Source organism: Anomaloglossus baeobatrachus, chromosome 5, assembly GCF_048569485.1.
Source record: "Anomaloglossus baeobatrachus isolate aAnoBae1 chromosome 5, aAnoBae1.hap1, whole genome shotgun sequence".
NCBI classification, from domain to species: domain Eukaryota; kingdom Metazoa; phylum Chordata; class Amphibia; order Anura; family Aromobatidae; genus Anomaloglossus; species Anomaloglossus baeobatrachus.
Genome location: NC_134357.1, coordinates 383,958,217 through 383,980,697, shown reverse-complemented (window position 1 = coordinate 383,980,697; position 22,481 = coordinate 383,958,217). Strand labels below are relative to the sequence as shown.

The 22,481-nt window shown below is 44.7% G+C and overlaps 1 protein-coding gene across 3 annotated transcripts in view; it reads right to left on the bottom strand.

The window, feature by feature from the left end:
• Positions 1–21,175: 21,175 nt before the first annotated feature.
• SKAP1 (src kinase associated phosphoprotein 1) overlaps positions 21,176–22,481 on the bottom strand; it is a 962,073-nt gene continuing 960,767 nt past the window's right edge. For all 3 annotated transcript variants that reach the window (XM_075350053.1, XM_075350056.1, XM_075350054.1), the window contains one exon: positions 21,176–21,362. In XM_075350053.1, coding sequence (XP_075206168.1) covers positions 21,267–21,362 — 96 coding nt within the window. In that variant the 3' untranslated portion in view covers positions 21,176–21,266. The remainder of the gene's footprint in view (positions 21,363–22,481) is intronic.

Genomic DNA, 22,481 nt, shown 5'->3' with positions numbered 1-22,481 from the left:
CAAGGAGAAAGCTTCCATTGTTGCCAAAAAGGCTCCAGGGCGCCCAAGAAGGACCAGCAAACGCCAGGACCGTATCTTAAAACTGTTTCAGCTGCGGGATCGGACTACCAGCAGTGCTGAGCTAGCTCAGCAATGGCAGCAGGCTGCTGTGAGTGCTTCTGCACGCACTGTGAGGCGGACACTGCTTGAGCAAGGCCTGGTTTCAAGGAGGGCAGGAAAGAAGCCACTTCTCTCCAGAAAAAACATTAGGGACCGACTGATATTCTGCAAAAGGTACAGGGAGTGGACTGCTGCGGACTGGGGTAAAGTCCTTTTCTCAGATGAATCCCTTTTCGATTGTTTGGGACATCTGGAAAACAGCTTATTAGGAGAAGAAGAGGTGAGCGCTAGCACCAGTCTTGTCTCATGCCAACTGTTAAGCATCATGAAACGATTCATGTATGGGGTTGCTTCTCAGCCAAGAGAATCGGCTCACAGTCTTGCCTAAAAACACAGCCATGAATAAAGAATGGTACCAGAATGTCCTCCAAGAGCAACTTCTCCCAACTGTCCAAGAGCAGTTTGGCGCCCAACAATGCCTTTTCCAGCATGATGGAGCACCTTGCCATAAAGCAAAGGTGATCACTAAATGGCTCATGGAACAAAACATAGAGATTTTGGGTCCATGGCCTGGAAACTCCCCAGATCTTAATCCCATTGAGAACTTGTGGGCAATCATCAAGAGACGGGTGGAAAAACAAAAACCAACAAATTCTGGCAAAATGCAAGCATTGCTTATACAAGAATGGACAGCTATCAGTCAGGATTTGGTCCAGAAGTTGATTGAGAGCATGCCAGGGAGAATTGCAGAGGTCCTGAAGAAGAAGGGTCAACACTGCAAATATTGACTTGCTGCATTAACTCATTCTAACTGTCAATATAACCTTTTGGAACTCATAATATGATTGCAATTATATTTCTGTATGTGATGTAAACATCAGACAAACACAATTAAAACCCAGAGGGCAACAGATCATGTGAAAATATCATTTTGGTGTCATTCTCAAAACTTTTGGCCATGACTGTACACTGCTTCTTTATTGGAGACCGATGTAGATGTGACCATGTATTTGCTGCCGATGGTGCCATTTTATTGGAGACCTAATGTTGGCAAGGGCACTATGTTTAAAATAGGAGGCAGGTCCCTGACAGATCAGTGACCTGTCATTCAAGAACAGGAGGCAGGTGCCAGAGAACCAAAATAAGACCCTGTCCAGTCACACCCCCATGCATAAAGATATCATTACAGGAAAAGTTCAAACAATTATTACTTTTCCTAATTCTGGCAATGTTCAGTGAAATACCACAATCCCTGCATCACTGAGAGAAACAAGAAGAGCAGCTAGTTGTCATGTGACCTCAAAAATAAAAATAACATATGAGTGGTTATGTGATGACTGCTGGATCCAGCAAGCAGAGCCGAATCCTGACGTTGAATATATTACAATTGTTAGGATTGGACATGCTCCAATGCTTAATGTTAAATTTAAAGGGCTTGTCCAGGTTTGTAATGAAAGCCTGCAGTCACGCTAGATGATTGCAGACTTCTGAATTCTCACAGCGTGCGCACTGCACATTTTTAGGATTCTCCTGTGCCAGCAGCAAGAGTATACAGTAATGTGAATGCAAATACGTGATTTGTATACATCAGGTGAAAATCCAATGGACATGTCCAGTCTCGCTCAATTCACTTGTATTAAGCAAGGCAGCGCATGTCTAGTTGGCACGTGACCGCATATATGCAAATCACATACCTGCGGTTTCATGACCTTCCTTTCTCATCGCTGGCACCAGAGAATCCTGTGCTGGCTCTGTGAAAATTAAAACATGTACAGTCACTTAGGAGCATTAAAGGGATTATCCAAGTTTGTGATGAAAGTCTGCAGTTACTCTAGCAAATAAAAATGTAGTAACTCTTAACTTGTCAGATGGCGCAATACTTTATTAACATAGCCATGTTTTACGTAGTCTTACAAGTTATGGATTGTGTGACGGCAGGCAGCTATGGGGTCCCTCCATGTCACAGATGAATGTGAATGTGTTTATTATATCTCAATTCTTTGATTACCATAGTGTGGGCATACTGCCATTTTAGTTTGTGTACCTATTTTTTTTTTTTTTTATGAGAACTGCATGCCTTCTCAGCAAGAAGCTTCTAGTCCACAGAGTGTTCCCTCAGAGACAGCTTGAAGGTCAGTACATGTAGGAAATTCAAGCAAACTCACTATATTGTTTAAAACAGAAAACAAAGTGGATACTACAGCTACATTTTTCCTCCTGTTTGAATGTCTAAACATACATTTATACCTAATCTATTGATGTGCAATCTAATTGACCATAATATACACCTGCCTAGGGCAGTGAACACCAATTGTCAGCTGGTATTTACCCAGGATGTGGTGATAGGCCACTCAAACTAGGGGCTGCAAAGATCTGTCCCCAGACTGAGCTTGTTACTCACTGTAGCAACACATGCACTCAGGGTTTACTTTTATTCATAAGCACATATTCTCTAATTGCTAGGCTCACGTGGGTAACTATCCACAGGTACACCCCACCACAGGCTTAGGCCAGCATAGAGGACTGGCAGAAGCAGTGACTCTGACTCGGTTAACACGCCCAGAGTATAATAACCCAAACTGTTTGAGTGCAAATGTTGGGTGCACCCAACAGTTCTGTAAATAAGGTCATCTGCCTGTCCTTTAAACACTGGGGGATCTTCTCCACAAGCTAGGGAGAGATGAGCCAAGCTTTCAAATCACTATTTCTGGAGTTACCTTTGAGTCTATGTTTTGGGGGAACACAACAAGCAGATAGAACATGAATTTAAATCTTAACATACCTGGTTTTAAGTTTGCCAAGCTTAAGAGACACAAAACAAAATTATTTGACAAGAAAATGGACGCAAGTTATTGCCAGTATTATCTTTGCAACAAGGTACACGACGCCCATCACCCATCCTCCCATTATTTTGAACCATTTGGCAGGGTTAAGCCAATTAAGCCATTGGAGGGTGCAGTCTTCTTGGGAATCGAGTTTTCTGAACTCCTCTTTGAGCAATCTGGCATACTGGACATCATACAGAGTCCTTGTTGTACTGGCATTATCCACATAGTGACAGTGGGCAGGTCCTACTATGTTTTTTTTTTTTATCATTCATTATTTAAGTTGACATCGGTAAACAAAATGTAAACCATAGAAGAATGCAAACCATTTTAGGTAAAAAAAAAAAAAAAAAAAAAAGATATACACTGGACTGTCAAAAGTTTTTACAGAGCTACGATAGCCTCCAGTTCCCCAGTGGTTGGAAGACGAAACAGCCCAACCGAAGAGGAGAGAGTAAGAAAGGAAAAATCGTAGAAAAGAGAGAAATAGAGAGGGAACAAAGAAAAAACGAACGATCGGAAGAGCATAGAAAGCGGATAAGGGAGAAAAAAAAAGGGGGAAAAGGGTGGTGGATTGGCATGTGCCATCCCTCCACACACCTTCATCCACAAGGTATCTCTTTCCGTTTATCTCAGTCAGTGCCTACTTATATTCATCTGTCTGTTGGAAGTCGAGCCAATAATATATCAGGTGGCTCAGAACTTCTCATAAGTCATACATCGAACAAGTCAGGTCTTCCATATGCATAATACCGTTAACTCTCTCGATCCACCATGACACGATGGGTCAGGTAACTTACCCACAGTTAAGAGGCACACACGAGCGGGCCGCCATAATTAAAAATCTCAAAAGCAAACATTTGTATCCATAAACTGACATTTCGCTGTGCTGCAGTAGGTATAATGCCAGCCCCATTTCTCCCACATACCCCGTTATTTTGCGGATAATCTGACTCACTCCTGTCCAGAAGGGCTGCAACACACTACACTCCCAAAAGATGTGCAGGAAAGTACCTTCTGCCCCGCTACACCGCCAATATATTTGGTCCACTGAAGGAAACGTGTGTAAACGAGAGGCGACTCTGTACCAGCGTGAGAGAAATTTGTAATTCGCCTCCTGTAATCTCGAGCTAAAGAACGTCTTATGGCCTAGACGAAATATGTTGGCTCGCTGTTCCAGTGAGAAGGTTACATCTAAGGGGTGCTTCACACACAGCGAGCTCACTGCCGAGATCGCTGCTGAGTCACGCTTTTTGTGACGCAGCAGTGACCTCATTAGCGATCTCGCTGTGTGTGACAATGAGCAGCGATCTCGCCCCTGCTGCGAGATCGCTGCTCGTTACACACAGCCCTGGTTCGTTTTCTTCAAAGGCGCTCTCCCACTGTGACACACAGATCGCTGTGTGTGACAGCGAGAGAGCGACAAATGAAGCGAGCAGGGAGCAGGAGCCGGCGTCTGACAGCTGAGGTAAGCTTGTATCCAAGATAAACATCGGGTAACCAAGGTGGTTACCCGATATTTACCTTAGTTACCAGCCTCTGCAGCTCTCACGCTGCCTGTGCTGCCGGCTCCGGCTCTCTGCACATGTAGCTGCTGTACACATCGGGTTAATTAACCCGATGTGTACAGCAGCTAGGAGAGCAAGGAGCCAGCGCTAAGCAGTGTGCACGGCTCCCTGCTCTCTGCACATGTAGCTGCATTACACATAGGGTTAATTAACCCGATGTGTACTGTAGCTAGGAGAGCAAGGAGCCAGCACTCAGTGTGCGCGGCTCCCTGCTCCCTGCACACACAGCTAAGCGGTGTGTGCTGGTAACTAATGTAAACATCGGGTAACCATACCCGATGTTTGTTTACCTTAGTTACCAGTGTCCGCAGCTTCCAGACGGCGGCTCCGTGCAAGCGCAGCGTCGCTTGCACGTCGCTGCTGGCTGGGGGCTGTTCACTGGTCGCTGGTGAGATCTGCCTGTTTGACAGCTCACCAGCGACCATGTAGCGATGCAGCAGCGATCCTGACCAGGTCAGATCGCTGGTCGGATCGCTGCTGCATCGCTAAGTGTGAAGGTACCCTTAGGCCTTGTGTGCACTAGGCGTTTTTGCCGCGTTTTTAGCGGCGTTTTTTACCGCGTTTTTGTGCTAAAAACGCAGTGACATTGCTTCCCCAGCAATGTCAATGGGTTTTCATAAGTGCTGTCCGCACACAGCGGTTTTTTTTACCTGCGTTTTTGTGGTGACCACAAAAACGCAGCATGTCAATTATTTCTGCGTTTTCCACTGCGTTTTTCACTCATTGAATTCAATGAGATGTTAAAAACGCAATGAAAAACGCATATAGCCGCGTTTCTATGACTAAAAACGCAGGTATAAACGCAAGGGGTGGGCACTACAGTGACGTGTACAGGAAGAGGATTCCTTCTGTTGGTAAACACAGAAGCATGAATCCTCCCGGTACCGTCACCGCTGCCTCCACCTCCCGTCCTGTGCATGTCAGCTCCGTGCGGCGCCATGTCTGGGCGGGAGGTGGAGGCAGCGGCGAAAACCAAAGTGAACAGTAGAAAAAAAAAAAATGTCATATATACTCACCTGGCCACAGGGTCCCGGTACCATGCCCGCTCCCAGCTCCTCCCGGTACCGCCGCTCTGGCTGTGTGCAGTCTCCCCGGGGCAGGACCTTGCTTGCAGGACCTGGCGGTGGATCACCTGATGCAGTCACCTGACGCATCAGCTGATCGCGGTGTCGCCGGCTTTTTCGCGCCCGGCCGGCTATCAGCTGATCCTGCCATCAGGGGACTTCATCAGCTGATTACCGGCAGCTCCTGCTGCGATCGGACGGGATCAGACTCCTGTCCAATCGATCGCTCCAGGAGCTGCTGGTAATCAGCACAGCACATAAGTGAGTATTATTTTTTTTTTTTCTACTGATGCATCAGCTGATTGTATAAAAGCCGGTTATACAATCAGCTGATGTGTGATGTGATTCAGGCACTTGATCCTGACACATCATCTGATCGCTCTGCCTTCCAGCAAACCGATCAGATGATAATGGATCCTGATTGGACGGCGCGGGACCCTGACCCAGGATTACTGCGGAGGAGGGTTTATTTCAATAAAGATGGAGTCACTAATTGTGTTGTGTTTTATTTCTAATAAAAATATTTTTCTGTGTGTTGTTTTTTTTTTTTATCATTACTAGAAATTCATGGTGGCCATGTCTAATATTGGCGTGACACCATGAATTTCGGGCTTAGGGCTAGCTGATAATATACAGCTAGCCCTAACTCCATTATTATCCGGCTAGCCACCCGGCTTCAGGGCAGCTGGAAGAGTTGGATACAGCGCCAGAAGATGGCGCTTCTATGAAAGCGCCATTTTCTGGGGTGGCTGCGGACTGCAATTCGCAGTGGGGGTGCCCAGAAAGCATGGGCACCCTGCACTGTGGATTCCAATCCCCAGCTGCCTAGTTGTACCCGGCTGGACTCAAAAATTAGGCGAAGCCCACGTCATTTTTTTTTTTAAATTATTTCATGAAATAATTAAAAAAAAGGGCTTCTCTATATTTTTGGTTCCCAGCCGGGTACAACTAGGCAGCTGGGGGTTGGGGGCAGCCCGTACCTGCCTGCTGTACCCGGCTAGCATACAAAAATATGGCGAAGCCCATGTCATTTTTTTTTTCTTTTTGGGCAAAAAACTGCATACAGTCCTGGATGCAGGATGCTGAGCCTTGTAGTTCTGCAGCTGCTGTCTGCTCTCCTGCATACACTAGTGAATGGAGGATGCTGAGACTTGTAGTTCTGCAGCTGCTGTCTGCTCTCCTGCATACACTAGTGAATGGAGGATGCTGAGACTTGTAGTTCTGCAGCTGCTGTCTGCTCTCCTGCATACACTAGTGAATGGAGGATGCTGAGACTTGTAGTTCTGCAGCTGCTGTCTGCTCTCCTGCATACACTAGTGAATGGAGGATGCTGAGACTTGTAGTTCTGCAGCTGCTGTCTGCTCTCCTGCATACACTAGTGAATGGAGGATGCTGAGACTTGTAGTTCTGCAGCTGCTGTCTGCTCTCCTGCATACACTAGTTCTGCAGCTGTCTGCTCTCCTGCATACAATGAACATTTTGAAGAAGGAAATGACATCAGACCTTTTTTTTTTTTTTTTTTCATCAACAATCTTTAATGGCATTGTGCACTGATTAAAAACGCAGTGAGTAAAAACGCAGCAAAAAACGCACCAAATCGCGGCAAAAACGCATGCGTTTTTGCCGCGTTTTTTAGCCGCGGGTGCGTTTTTTTAGACAAAAACGCACATAAAAACGCAGCGTGAAAAAAACGCCTAGTGCGCACATACCCTTAGTCTCTTTCCCATTGCAGAATGTAAATGGGAGAAGGTCCCACTATCTGACAAATCCCTCCTTGGGACGTAGTAATGTAATCTAAAACAAAAGTGTGCTGGTTAATTACAGTGGTGATCCGGAACAGTTGAGATGCAGTGATATTCAAGGCATCAAATATATCTTTAGTAACATTATCAAACAATTCAGCTAACGTCTCAATATTATGAGCATTTTAGATGACAGCTAGGCATGGGTACAAAGCCAATAATCAGCCCAGCTCTTTTGGCAATAGAATGTATTTTTATAAATATATTGTCTAGGGGAGGAGTTAGTTTTTCTTTGGGGGGGGGGGGGTTTATTATCCACATGGTCCTGTGGTTGCCTGTTACTGCTGACGAAACACAAACATACAATGAGAACACAGAGGAGTACTCCACTAGTCATCCTTGGTCAGGTTCAAGGTGATTTCCTTGCAATGCCTGTCTATCCACAGCGGTCTTCCTTCAAGTTTGACTGCAGTAGGTGGTCATCTGGGCTTGAAGGGGCCTGTCAAACCTTAGTTCGAGTGGTCTTCTCACGTGTCTCTTTTTAGGATCACCTAGGCTCCTGTCACTGATTTAGGATCTGGAATTGAAGAATACGCCTGTTTAACACACTATTTAGTCAATTATATAAGGCTCATATGCCGCTGGTCAGGCTATCATGCTGCATCTGAAGTATTTGTGGGAAATATATCCTGTTCTTGCTGCTAAACCCCAAAAAAATCATGTGAGGAGACCTATTTATTAAAAAAAAAAAAGAAAAACAAAAGTCAGCATTTGGTCCATGACTTGCCAGTCTCCACTTTTACTTTCAGGATTTCTAACTTGAGTGTTCCATTCAGCCTTTCCACTCTACCACTGCACTGTGGATGGTAAGGAGTATGTAAACCCTTCTAATTCCCAGCAGGGCTGTGGAGTCAGCAAGCCAAACCTCCGACTCCTCAATTTCCCTAATTCTAACTCCAACTCCCTCATACAGTTGAAACCAGAAGTTTCCATCCACTCTCTAGAACAGACCTGGGCAAGGGGCGGCCCGCGGGCCGGATGCAGCCCGCGTACTGTCTGTGACCGGCCCGCCCGTCTTAGCTCAGATTTGGAGGTGTGGCCTGATCTATGCCTCAGCCCCGCTCTCACTGCCGGGAGCTATGTATCCTGCAGTGCAGTGATAAGCAGCTGCCACGCCCCCACTCTGCCGGTCACGCCCCCTCTTGCTGCCAGTTATGCCCCTCTGGATGCTGGTCAGTCTTTGGATGCTTTCCATGGCGTCTATGCTACTAGCCACGCCTCTTTTGCGGTCGTCCACGCCCCCTCTGAATGCTGGACACACACTCCTCGGATGCCTTCCTTGTTCCCTACTGCTGCTGTTGATGCTGGCCACGCCCCCTTTGCCTGCCCCTTCTACCCAGGGATCCTCACATGTGACCGCCTCATCAGCACAGCGGCCACTTCAAAACAGTCTGTTCTGCAAACTGAGGTAAGTGCAGCAGCAGGCAGAGAACAGAGTGCATGCGACGGCGGGGAGGGGAGAGGGAGCAGCACTTGTGTCTTCTCAGGTCCCCCCTGTGCCTGCAATAGAAGAAGCAGACAGGGGACTCAGAGAAGACAGCCAGAGGAGCCCTCAGGCTCTGCTGCTGCAGTGCTGCCTGCCTGTGCCCTCAGCGCTGCCAGTATGTATGCTCCCCACTGGGCACCAGGGCCAGTATGTATGCTCCCCACTGGCCACCAGGGCCAGTATGTATGCTCCCCACTGGCCACCAGGGCCAGTATGTATGCTCCCCACTGGCCAGTATGTATGCTCTCCACTGGCCACCAGGGCCAGTATGTATGCTCTCCACTGGCCACCAGGGCCAGTATGTATGCTCTCCACTGGCCACAAGGGCCAGTATGTATGCTCCCCACTCGCCACCAGGGCCAGTATGTATGCTCCCACTGACCTCCATATTTTCATTGAATTTTTGTATTGTTTAACTTACTGTTTGTTTATGGAGGGTTAGTGTATATACTATATACAGTAGTGGGTAAAACTGAGTTTATTATATTAGTCCGACCCTCTAAAACCATCCCAATTTCTCATGCGGCCTCATGGGAAAATTAATTGCCCACCCCAGCTCTAGAAAGACACATGTGCAGGTTTTTCTCACTATCTGACATGAAATCATAATAAACCTTTCCCATTTTAGGTCATTTAGGAACCAAAATTATTTATATTTGCCAAATGCCAGAGTAATGAGAGAGAGACAATGTTTTAAGGCATTTTTAGTACTTTCTGAAAAGTCAAAACTTTCCATACATTTCATTAGTATTTGGTGCCCTTGCCCTTAAAACTGTATGACTTGGGTAAAACGTTTTGGATCTCGTTCAACAAGCTTCTCACAATAGGTGGTAGGAATTTGGGCCCATTCCTCCTGACAGAACTGGTGTAACTAAGCCATGTTTTTAGGTCGCCTTGCTGTCACTGGCTTTTTCAGCTTAGCCCATAAATTTTCAATAGGATTGAGATCATGGTTTTGTGATGGTCGCTACAAAACATTGAGTTTGTTATCCTTCAGCCACTTTGGAACTAGTTTGGCAGTATGCTTAGGGTCATTGTCAATTTGGAAGACCCATTTCAGCCCAAGCTTCAAGTTCCTGGCTGATGTCTTGAGATGTTTCTTCAGTATTGCCACAATCTGCTTTCCTCATGATGCCATCTTTTGTGGGAAGTGCACAAGTTCCTCCTGCAGCAAAACAACCCCACAACATGATGCTGTCACCCACGTGTTTCACAGTTGGGATGGTGTTCTTAGGCTTCAAAGCTTCTCCCTTGTTCCTCCAAATGTATCATTATGGCCTAACAGTTCATTTTTAGTTTTGCAAGACTACAGAACATGTCTCCAAAATTTAAGGACTTTGTTCATGCGTACATTTGCAAACATTATCCTGGCTTTTTTATATTTCTTTGGGAGTAATGGCCTTTTCCTGGCAGAGTGGCCTTTCAGCCCATGTTGATACAGTACTCATTTCACTGTGGATAATGACACAATCTTACCAGATTCTGCCAGCATCTTCACAAGGTCTTTTGCTTTTGTTCTTGGGTTGATATGCACATGTCTTACCAAAACACCTTAATCTCTGGTTCACAGAACCCGTCTCCTTCCTGAGTGGTATGATGGTTGGACATTCCCATTTTGTTTGTACTTGCATAGAATTGTTTGTTCAGATGAACAAAGCACCTTCAGGTATCTGGCAATTGCACTCAATAATGAACCAGACTTGTGCAAGTCCACAATTCTTTTCCTGAGATATTCTTTTGACTTTCCCATGATGCTACACAAAGAACCAGTGTGTTTCAGGTGCACATCCACATCCACAAATACATCCACAGGTGTGTGTCTTTAATTAACTCAGATGTTGCCGATTTGGCCAATAAATCAGAAGCTTCAAAAAACGACATCATCATATGGGCTGTCTTATATTGTTTAAAGGTATAGTACTCTTATTGTATGTAAACCTTTCACTTTGTAGAAAGTAATAAAAATGCCATAAAGCATTCCCTCTCTGTTTCTCATTATTCTGGCATTTGGCAACTACAGGGTGGTCCAAAAGTAGGTGGACAGTATGTGTAATAGGGTTATCAAACATGGTGTAAAGTGAAACTGACTCAGTTGCCCTTAGCAACCAATCAGATTGCACCTTTCATTTTCCAAAGAGTCTGTGAAGAATGAAAAGTGGAATCTGATTGGTTGCTAAGGGCAACTGAGTCAGTTTCACACTACACCATATTTGATAACCCTATTACACATACTGTCCACCTACTTTTGGACCACCCTGTATAAGTAATTTTGGTTCCTAATTGACCTTAAAAGGTTTATTCTGATTTCATGTCAGATAGTGAGTAAAAACATGCATTTGTGTCTTTTTAGATAGTGTACAGTATGTAAATCTGTGATTTCAACTGTACATGACTCATGTTTGTGATAAATTTACTGTAGTAACATGGTGACATCACTACTTATATCATGCAGCTGAAGTGCAGCACAGATTTATGTCAACTAAAAGCCGAGATTCTCAAGTGAGGAATAGAACAGACATTTTTAGGACATTTCATAACTTTCCCGAATTCTTATGAAAAAATATTTGTCACATACTGCATTGAATCGCTGTACCCAATTATATATTTTAGGAGTCTGAGTCAGTACATTTTATACCGACTCCACCAAAATGGAAACCGATTCCACGACTCCAACTCCACAGCCCTGATTTCTAGATACTGTAAAATCTCCCTAATGACCTCTCCTATAAAATATGTACCTTTACCACTTCAGGGACCCTATTTTTACATACAACCTCCATCATGAGTTTTTCAGCAGAAACGTAGTTTTCTGCACTGGATATGCCTCAGATCAATCCTGTAACGAAATGAACACAAGAAGCACAAACTCATGTAAATCAATTTGTGGCATATGTATATAATCAAGCTGCAGTCTTTGGAACTGGTAGAGCCGATGAGTGTGTTTCTGTGAGGTCTTTACAGTTTTTCCTACATTGTATTAGACACACATCAGACAAGACTGGGTTTGTCTGGCCACCTGGGTACTAAACCCTGGTGCCATCCATACCTTGTCTACCAAAGCACACATATTTAACTGTCTTTCACAGATGTATTAGTGCATAGATTACCTGGGTCATTATTTTTCTACAGACCTTCCTCAGTCTGCTGGCTCCCTGCGTTTCATCCTCCTTTTCCTGTTAAACGGCTTGTTTCTGTAGTTATTTAAGAACATCAAATGTGACAGCTGTCACTGAGGTCCTGGTCTACATTGTTTCCAGACTCTCAATTCTAGGCCTCTTCTCGGTTTCCTTGTCGGCTGCATCTGTGTAAGCATTTCCTCTGATTTCATCAGTGTCAGCTCAGATGTTAACTTTATCTTCACTATGCCACCAGGCTTATTTAATAACAGGAGAGCCTCCATTCTAACTGATACATTCTCTGCGAGCTTTATAGATTTCTCATGTGACATTAGGAAAGATCTACTGCCTATACACACATTTGGCCATCTTACCCATTGCCACTCTACATGCTCCAGTGAGTGAGTGCCTTCATCTCTGCCTCCTGTGGAGGGGAGGAAGTGGTTTGGCTTTTAATAGCTCATATGGTGTAACCACAGCATATCTAGTGTAGAGTCAACCAGCATCTTAGTCTCTTGTTCCATCTATGAAAAAAACACTCAAAATCTCCGTTGGCAATGGGCTCATCTGAGACATGTTCAAAACATGCCATTTCTTGTTGCATCAGACCGATGCGATCATGAGGTGTAGAGCTGCTGTGTCCTCCACTGTCAGAGAGTATAATAGATGCCATCTTTCCCTTATTTTTTAATTCAATATCCAAAGCATAACTGGATTCAAGACTGTGTGTCACTTGAGTTCCACATTTATGGCATAAGAAAGGCACATTGTGTCTAGATTATACCTACCTGAGAACACGATAAATATCATGTTAAATCTAACTTGTAATCAAGAACCATTTCTGTGGCCTTTTCAACCATGGCTTGAACCACACTATGGCTGTGATACAAGAGATCACTACTCAATTTAACCCCTTCACGACCGTGGGCAGTAAAGTTACGTCCTATTTTAACGTGACTTAACGACCAGGGACATAATTTTACTGCCTAAAGTTCATTTGATTGCTGTGGCCATGACAACGGCTTTCAAATTCTGTCCCCTGCTGTTTCTTACAGCAGGGGACCTTTTCTTGATCCCGGAGGGGGTGGCATCGCCACCCCCCATGGACGATCGTTGTGATTGGCTGTTCAAATTTGAACCACCAACCACATCGATCGCACTGGTTTCGGCTTAAACTATGCCTGAACCAGTGTGATCCTGTGATATCCTGCTATGAAGTGCCGCAGCAGCTGCAGCAGATCATAACAGGAGATCAAACATGGCGCCCCCCAGTCCCTGCAGCCCCTATTGGAGCGATCGTGCTATGACGCGCAATCGCTCCATTCAGCGTGCAGTGGGATGGTCTGATCTGGAGGTGACCGCCCTCCGCAGGCTTGTGTTGGTCTGGGGAGCCCTGCCCCAGCATGTCTGTGAAATGAACTGGCTGGTACTTGTAGTACCACGCCGCTGCTGCTTTCTGTTTGCCGCTCCTTCTCCCCTTGTAAGTATTGCGTGCTGCCCCTGCGCGCTCCCATCATGGCCCCTAGCAGTGCCGATGTGCCCCCCCTCTCTGTGATCTGCCCCCCCCTCCCACCCACGTGATCTCAATTCTGCTCCCATGCTTCTGCCTCTGCTTCTCCGGTCTCCCCCTGCCTTCATCGGGTTGTCCGAGGTCTTCGCTGACCTGATCACATCTTCCTCCATCGCTGTGTCCTTCCTGGATCTTCTGATTAGCTGTCCAACTTCCTGCCTGCTGCTCTACTGTAATAAGCTGTCCACTTGCTGCCTTCTATTCCTCCTGCAGTTCCTCTGGTCAGTGATCCTCCTGCTAATCCACTAGGTACTGTGAGTATAATTTTTTTTTTTTTCCTGTATCCCCTGTCCATTTTTACACCTCATTCGTCCGTGTGTCCCGCCGAGCACTGATTAGTGATGCAGATAACACATCTGCATCCGTGGTCACTTTTCGGCAGGACCTTTTTTTTTTGTCCGTATCTTGCGTCGTTTTTTTGCACCTCTTCCGTGTGTGCAGCGGCCGAGCGCTGATCAGGGATGCACATAATGGATCGGCGTCTCTGCTCAATTTTCGGCGTGACTTTATTTTTTTCCGTATCCCTGTCGCTTTTTGTATCTCATCAGTCCGTGCATTCTGCAGCGGCCGATCAGTGATGCACATCACTGCACGGCGTCTGCGTTTGAAAAGTCAAATGGCGCTCCTTCCCTTCTGAGCCCCGCCGTTCACCCAAACAATTACTTTCCACCACATATGGGGTATCTGCGTACTCAGGAAAAATTGCACAATAATTGTTATGGTGCATTTTTTCCTGATACCCTTGAAAAAAAAAAAAAGCTACCTGGTTGAAGCAAAACGTTTGTGGTAAAAAAAAATAATAATTTTCACGGCTCAATGTTATCAACTTCTGTGAAGCCCCTGGGGGTAGAAGGGGCTCACCAAACATCTAGATAAATTCCTTGAGGGGTCTAGTTCCAAAATGGGGTCACTTGTGGGGGAGCTATACTGTTTAGGCACCATAGGGGGTCTCCAAACGTGACATGGCGTCCGCTAATGATTCCAACCAATTTTGCTGTCAAATGGCGCTCCTTCCCATCTGAGCCCCGCCATGCGCCCAAACAATTACTTTCCACCACATATGAGGTATCTGCATACTCAGGAGAAATTGCATAATACGTTTTATGTGCATTTTTTCCTGATACCCTTGTGAAAAAAAGCTACCTGGTTCAAGTAACAGTTTTGTGGTAAAAAAAATATATATATTTTCATGCAGAAAAATCCGCAGGTACATTCTACCGTGGACACATAGCCTAAAGGGTTAATACACTTCTTGGATGTGGTTTTGAGCAGTGTGAGGGGTGCAGTTTTTAGAATGGTGTCACTTTTGGGTATTTTCTGTCCCGTAGGCCTCTCAAAGTCACTTCAATTGTGATGTGGTCCCTAAAAAAAATGGTTTTGTAAATTTTGTTGGGAAATTGCTGATGAACTTTGACCCCTTCTAACTTCCTAATGAAAAATTTTGTTTCGAAAATTGCGCTGATGTAAGGCTGCTTTCACACTACGTTTTTTTAACATGCGTCATGAACGTTTTTTTGCTGTAAAAGTGGATCCTGCTTTTACAGCAAAAAAACGCATGCAAACGCATGTTATTTTGCAGGCTCCTGTCACTTTAAGTTTATGGGCGGGCATTGGAGTCATGTAATCGGGAGTGAGGTGAACTGAACGTGATAGACTGGGAGCCGGCTTCTGACAGCTGCGGAATCTCGTAACCAAGGTAAACATCGGGTAACTTGCGTGAATACCCGATATTTACATTGGTTACGAGCGTCTGCAGCTGCTAGGAGCCGGGCTCCCTGCTCACTGCACACGTAATCAACGTAAACATCGGGTAACTAAGAGAAGCGCTTTGCTTGGTTACGAGTGTCCGCAGCTCTAAGGCGGGGGAGAAGAGGGGGAGAGGGAGAGGAGAGGGAGACAGAGGCAGAGAGGGAGGGGGAGAGAGACAGAGAGGGAGAGAGGGAGGGGGAGAGAGGGACTGATCACCCAAGGCTGGTTTCTGTGCATGCTCGGTAGAGCAAGCAGGATCCTGTTTATCAGCATGCCAGCGTTCACATGCGTTTGCATGCAGTATAGTCAGGATCCAGCAATTTGCAGTATTTGGACGCAGCTCAAAAACGCTACAAGTAGCGTTTTTTAAAAATGTTAAACTGCAAGTCGCTGGATCCTTACTATAACACACGCAAACGCAGGTGAACGCATGTTGATGCGAGTCCATTGCAAATGCATTGAAATGAAAACGCATTTGCACTGGATCCGTTTTTGCATTAAAAAAACGTTCATGACGGATGTTAAAAAAACGTAGTGTGAAAGCAGCCTAAAGTAGACAAGTGTGAAATTTTATTTAGCAACTATTTTGTGTAACAGTGAATAAGGTCAAACACACCTACAGATTTCTTAGCTTGACAAGATTCCCCGTTTATTACAGGAAGTAATACAAGTTTATACATTACCTTTTTTGTGGGCATAGCAGAGATAATATACAAAACGTAAGCATCTTATTGGTTGCTTTCAAATTTTTACTACTGACAGGTTGTTTTTCAATCTTCTACATAATTAGATATTAATTTCAAACAAATGTGTTTATAGGTTAGATCTCAAGTCTTTGATTAACATAGTGTAGTCATACAGCCGGGGGGGCAGGGGTGAACTGGACATTACAAGCCTTCTCAGCAGGAAGCTTCAAGAACACAGTCAGTGTTCCCTCAGAGATAGCTTGAAGTCAGTGCGTAAAAAAACTGGATGCTACCGTTACAATTGCTACATGTGTACAGGATCAGAACCAATAACAGTATAGGGATATATCAGCATAACCACCTACTGTACAGAAATATATCATTAGAATCGCAATCAGTACAGAAACGCATCACCAGATCCATCATCAGTACAGAAACATAGCATCACAACCACCATCAGTACATAAATCAACAGAACCACCATCAGTAAATGAATTGGACTCGTGAATCAGAGATACAAGCAAAATTGATAAAAATAATAATCTCCTGCTGATAAAACACTAATTGTATTGATACTACAGCAAGTAGCCTAATAAGTGACATCCCTGGAATCAGGCTCTCTGTGCTCATATTATGTTCTATCAGATTAAATAACAAAAATGTGCTGCCAGATTCCCTTTAAAGAGGTACTTTGGGGAGATCACAGAGGTATATGGTGAGAAGCACACCATGCCCCCTGATTTGTGACATAGAGTCTCAGAAAGGAAAGGGAGCACGTAGGGACAACATTAGTATCACGGTGAGTAGTTCTAAAAGAAAATAAGCCTGAGTTATGTATTTACATTAACATAACATCAAAAACTATAATCTTCCCAGAGTACCCCTTGTTTGGCAAATTGTGAATAAAGAGAAATCATTCTGTTATTTGCCAAATCAGTCATATAATCCCTGTGTGCCATTTGTAGTAATGCCAGCAGTCACCCTCAGCAGCTGTCTAATGCTCCTCCCTTTAGATTGATAGCAGTTATATCAATTTGCTGCATACTTCAGTCATGCTTTAGATGTCAGGCTCATCAGCTGCTGTTTTGCTTTTGGTACATTGCCCATGACAAACTGGTCAGCCAAAATACTCAGCGCTACATTCCTTCTGCATGTGTCAACCTTGGGAAGAGCCAGCATTGGTATTATTATTGCTGCTCTTCCTCCTCTGAAAAAGGTTCCTGTACCATCTGTAACTTCAAAAACAATTTCCCAAAAGTGATTTTGTCTCAAGACCCCGTTACAATTATTTTGCTTTGCGTTGTAGTTTCTATCCAACGATTAGCTAACATATTGGATAGAAACTGATCTCATTGTTGCAATTTGGACACACACAATATGGCACAAAGAGGCACAAGACTTATGAATAATAAATAATTAATATGGAATAGACCTTGAGGTGTGCAAAAAAATACAATATTTATTTATTTATAAAGGGTTGCAAAACACTCACAATTTTAAAATCATTTAAAATCAGACATAAACACTAAACACTGCCTCCAACATGGGACATATGAATTGCATAGACAAGCATATTGAGGGTAAACACAACAATACTGCCCCCTATCTGGGTATTCTTATACAAAATCAAGTATATACTCCATCTATGCTAAAAATGTGCTTGTATTGCATCAAGTTGTTACTGGATATCCTGAGACTGTCACCAAATGGTATATAACAAAGGCTAAACTAGCCAAAAATAAAAAATAATAACAATGAGTCCAAACAGTCACTTAGGAAGGTTACCAAAAACTGCAATACGAGGTCCCGGAGTCACAGTGTGAGAGCCCTCTCACACTGTGACTCCGGGACCTTGTATTGCAGTTTTTGGTAACCTTCCTTAAGGCCCAGTCACACTAAACAACTTACCAGCGATCCCAACAACGATCCAACCTGATAGGGCTCGCTGGTAAGTTGCTAGGAGGTTGCTGGTGAGATGTCACACTGCGACGCTCCAGCGATCCCACCAACAACCTGACCTGGCAGGGATCGCTGGAGCGTGGCTACACGAGTTGCTGGGGAGCTCACCAGCAACCAGTGACCAGCCCCCAGCCAGCAGCGCCGCGTGGAAGCGATGCTGCGCTTGGTAACTAAGGTAAATATCGGGTGACCAACCAGATATTTACCTTGGTTACCAGAACACACCGCTTAGCGCTGGCTCCCTGCTCTCCTAGCTACAGTACACATGGGGTTAATTACCCAATGTGTACTGCAGCTACATGTGCAGAGAGCAGGGAGCCGCGCACACTGCTTAGCGCTGGCTCCCTGCTCTCCTAGCTACAGTACACATGGGGTTAATTACCCGATGTGTACTGCAGCTACATGTGCACAGAGCAGGACCCGGCACTGACAGCTGAGAGCGGCGGAGGCTGGTAACGAAGGTAAATATCGGGTAACCAAGGTAAGGGCTTCTTGGTTACCCGATGTTTACTATGGTTACCAGAGTCCGCAGAAGCCGGCTCCTGCTGCCTGCACATTTAGTTGTTGCTCTGTCGCTGTCACACACAGCGATGTGTGCTTCACAGCGGGAGAGCAACAACTAAAAAATGGCCCAGGACATTCAGCAACAACCAACGACCTCACAGCAGGGGTCGGGTTGTTGCTGGATGTCACAAAGCAACATCACTAGCAACATCGCTGTTACGTCACAAAAGTTGTTCGTTAGCAGCGATGTTGCTAGCGATGTTGCTTAGTGTGACTGGGCCTTTAGTGACTGTTTGGACTCATTGTTATTATTTTTGGCTAGTTTAGCCTTTGTTATTTACCATTTGGTGACAGTCTCAGGATATCCAGTAACAACTTGATGCAATACAAGCATATTTTTAGCATAGATGGAGTATATACTTGATTTTGTATAAGAATACCCAGATAGGGGGCAGTATTGTTGTGTTTACCCTCAATATGCTTGTCTATGCAATTCATATGTCCCATGTTGGAGGCAGTGTTTAGTGTTTATGTCTGATTTTAAATGATTTTAAAATTGTGAGTGTTTTGCCACCCTTTATAAATAAATAAATATTGTATTTTTTGCACACATCAAGGTCTATTCCATATTAATTATTTATTATTCATAAGTCTGGTGCCTCTTTGTGCCATATTGTGTGTGTTCAGGTGATTTGATAGGTACATGGCACATGATTTGTCTAATAATTCAGGTGGTGCCGAGCAATCCCCCTTTGTTAGTAGTATTGTTGCAATTTGGATCGTTCCCACCTGTCCGATGCACCAGTTGTTGCTCTGGTCCAATGGCTGGATTACAGTGTTTCATGTAACATTCTGATGTGATCACAGACCAGAACCCAGGAGAACATGGTGAAGCTTTAGGCTATGTGCGCACGTTGCGTACAGTCACTGCAGAAATTTCTGCAGCAATCTGAAGAGCACATGTGCGCTTTAGATCGCTGCAGAAATGTCCGTAGTGAGCGCCGATTCCATGCGCTCTGCCTGCAGCTCCTGCCATAGACAGAGCAGGAGCTGCCAGCAAAGCGCAGGAAAGAAGTGACATGTCACTTCTTTTTACGCAGCGCTTCGGCAGTAGCCGAAGCGCTGCGCTCTTAAACGCCACGTGCGCACGGCCCCTGCACAATCTCCATAGACTGTGCAGGGGACGCAGGACGCATCCAGTTACGCTGCGCTACAAAGCGCAGCGTAACTGCATGTATTTACGCAACGTGCGCACATACCCTTAGGCTGCTTTCACACCTCCGGTTTTTGCTATGCGGCACAATCCGGCACTTTGCAGGAAAAACGCAACCGTTTTTTTTTGCTGCCGGTTGCGTTTTTCCTGCATAGACTTTAATTAGTGCTGCATTGTGCCGCATTGGCCTTGCGTTCCGTCCGGTTTTTGCCGCATGCGGCAGATTTAGCCGATGCGGCGGCCGGATGGAACGTTGCCTGGCACGTTTTTTGTGCGGCAAAAAAAAAAAACGCATTGCGCCGCATCCTGCTGATGCGGCGCTTCTCCCAATGCATCCCTATAAATGCCGGATGCGGCAAAAACCGCATCCGGCCGCCGCATGCGGTTTTTGCCACTGCGCATGCTCAGTAGCATGCCGCAAGCGGCAAAAAACGGACGTGCCGCATGTAAAAATCGTATGCAAAGATGCGGTGTTTTCACCGCATCCATTGCATAGGTTTCACAGCCGGATTGAGACGCACTGCTCAAACCGGATGTGTGACAGCAGCCTTAAACACCTGATGCTTCAGTTTTGCCATAAGTTGTGATCTGTTGAGTTGCATCAGGCTTTAAAAAAAAAAAAAAATGGAGCCTGATGCAACTAATGTGAACCAAGCCATATGCATGAGAAAAATAAGCCTGAATGAAAACGGTCTTTATTTAATTAGTCTTCTCGATAAGATTTTCATCCTTTTTTGGACAATGTGTCCTTCTTTTGTCATCGGGGTAGCATCTGTCAACATTGTATGTAAAAACAAACAAACAAGCTTTTCTTATCCATTAGACAGTAAAAAGACTGACAACACTCCACTGACACAGGGATAGCATCCATTTGCTGGCGTTTTTTTATTGACCCATACATTTGAACGGTTGTTTTTGATCAGAGTCAGATTAGACTCAGACATCTGTGTTTTTTTTTTACTGAGTACTCAGAAGACGTACCTATTATCGTCTGTGTGGATGTTCACGTTTGTTTTTTTCTGTGAGAAACAGATAACACACATGCACATGTGATAAACTGACCTCTGAACAGCACTGTATAAAGGATTGACGCGTCACAAAACAAAAACTTTAAAGAAAAAGTTTAGAACTTCTAGTGAGCGAAAAGCAGATTGTGCAAGGAGACAATATGTTTTTTTTGTACCAATATTGGCATACTGCATGGACTATCACCACTCACTCAAGATTTTGCTTGGTTTGTCAGCTCATTCAAGTCAGAGATTGGGATTAGCTATGAGAATAGATTATACTATAATGTATAATAACCATATTTTTTATAAAGCACAAGGTGGACTAAATACTTGGAGACATTGAAAATGGACACTTATTTACTTTCATCCATAATTTGACCCATACAAACACACATAATACCAGGTTGTCCTGATAGAAATCTACTGTCTTGTAACGCACACACAGTTTGCCATCTAGTGGCCACCAGTGAGACATTCGGTACTAAATGGAAAGAAAGCAGATGCCATAGTTCAATATGCAACCCTTTATTTCTGCAGGCATTTAGATTCTAACATACATATATCACAATGCAGTACAAGCAGTTTATTTTTTCTTGAGAAGTGCAGAACCTCAGTTCATCTCAGGTCAAAGGCAGCTTGTAAGTACTCCTTAGGCACGATACCAATAATTCCGTCGAGCTCTCCAACCCACCAACCGTAAGCATTGTATTCCTGGAGTAAAACATAAAAGTAAAAATATAAATAAAAGAACAATTATAATTTTTTGACCTTAAGGTGCGTGCCCACGATCAGTGTTTTGGATGTAGCGTGTTTTCGCTGCGTCCAAAACGCTGCGTTGTACAGTACAAGCATAGTGGACAGGATTTCTAGAAACCCGTGCCCACTGTGCTTGTTTTTTCCGCAGCAAACACTGACCTGAGGTGCGGCTTTCCAAGCCACAGCATGTCAATTGTTTGCTGCGGATTCGCATGCGTCCTCCGTAGGGAGAACACAAGCAAAAGACCGCAGCACACTGAACCCTAACCGTGGGTACGAGCAGCTGCAGTCTCCTGTGGAGGAGACTCGCGGCCCCGCAGGTCAGGATCTGCTGCGTCCAGAACACAGTGAGTCCTGATCGTTGGCACATACCCTTAGAGATATTACAAATAGTAAAAATGGTGTATCCATCAAGCAGAGGAGTCACAGGTTAATCACAAAGGATCTCGCGGGTTGCAACAAATATTCCAAATTTATGACATATACCATACATACCGTATATTACAGATTCTAGCTGAATGGGTTTATCCTGACCCCGTTTGGCATAAGCACGGTCTACCACCTCCTATGGGCTGGTAAACATGGAAGAAAGGGAATCTCATTCTCCTGATTGGAGGTAACTAACCTATCCCCTCTGGATACTAAAAATCTGTGAACTGTGGACCCCAATTCTCCTGCAGATATGGGCCCAGACGCAGGTCGGTAAACAAGTTACTCCTGAACCATTTAATTACAGTCGGTTCTCAAAAGGCCCTCAACCGGTCATGCAGCTGTCTTATCTCACAAAGATAATCCAATGCTCAGTCTCCTACGCTGTAATGCTTCTCCCACTAAGTGTGTATGTCAGTAAAGTTTCCTCCTTTGCCTTCACAGTACTGGCACAGCACAACAGTACAGATTGTTAGCTCTCCGTTGACTGGCAGGGAACATTGTTGCCAAACACATAAAAGTGGCCAATTGTCTGGAGGCGTAGTGTAGTAGAATGTTGCCCCCATACCTATAAGACTAATGTCAGACGAAACACCCAAGTATATGTGGGCACAACCAACTTGATCAGTGAGGGAGATGTTGATC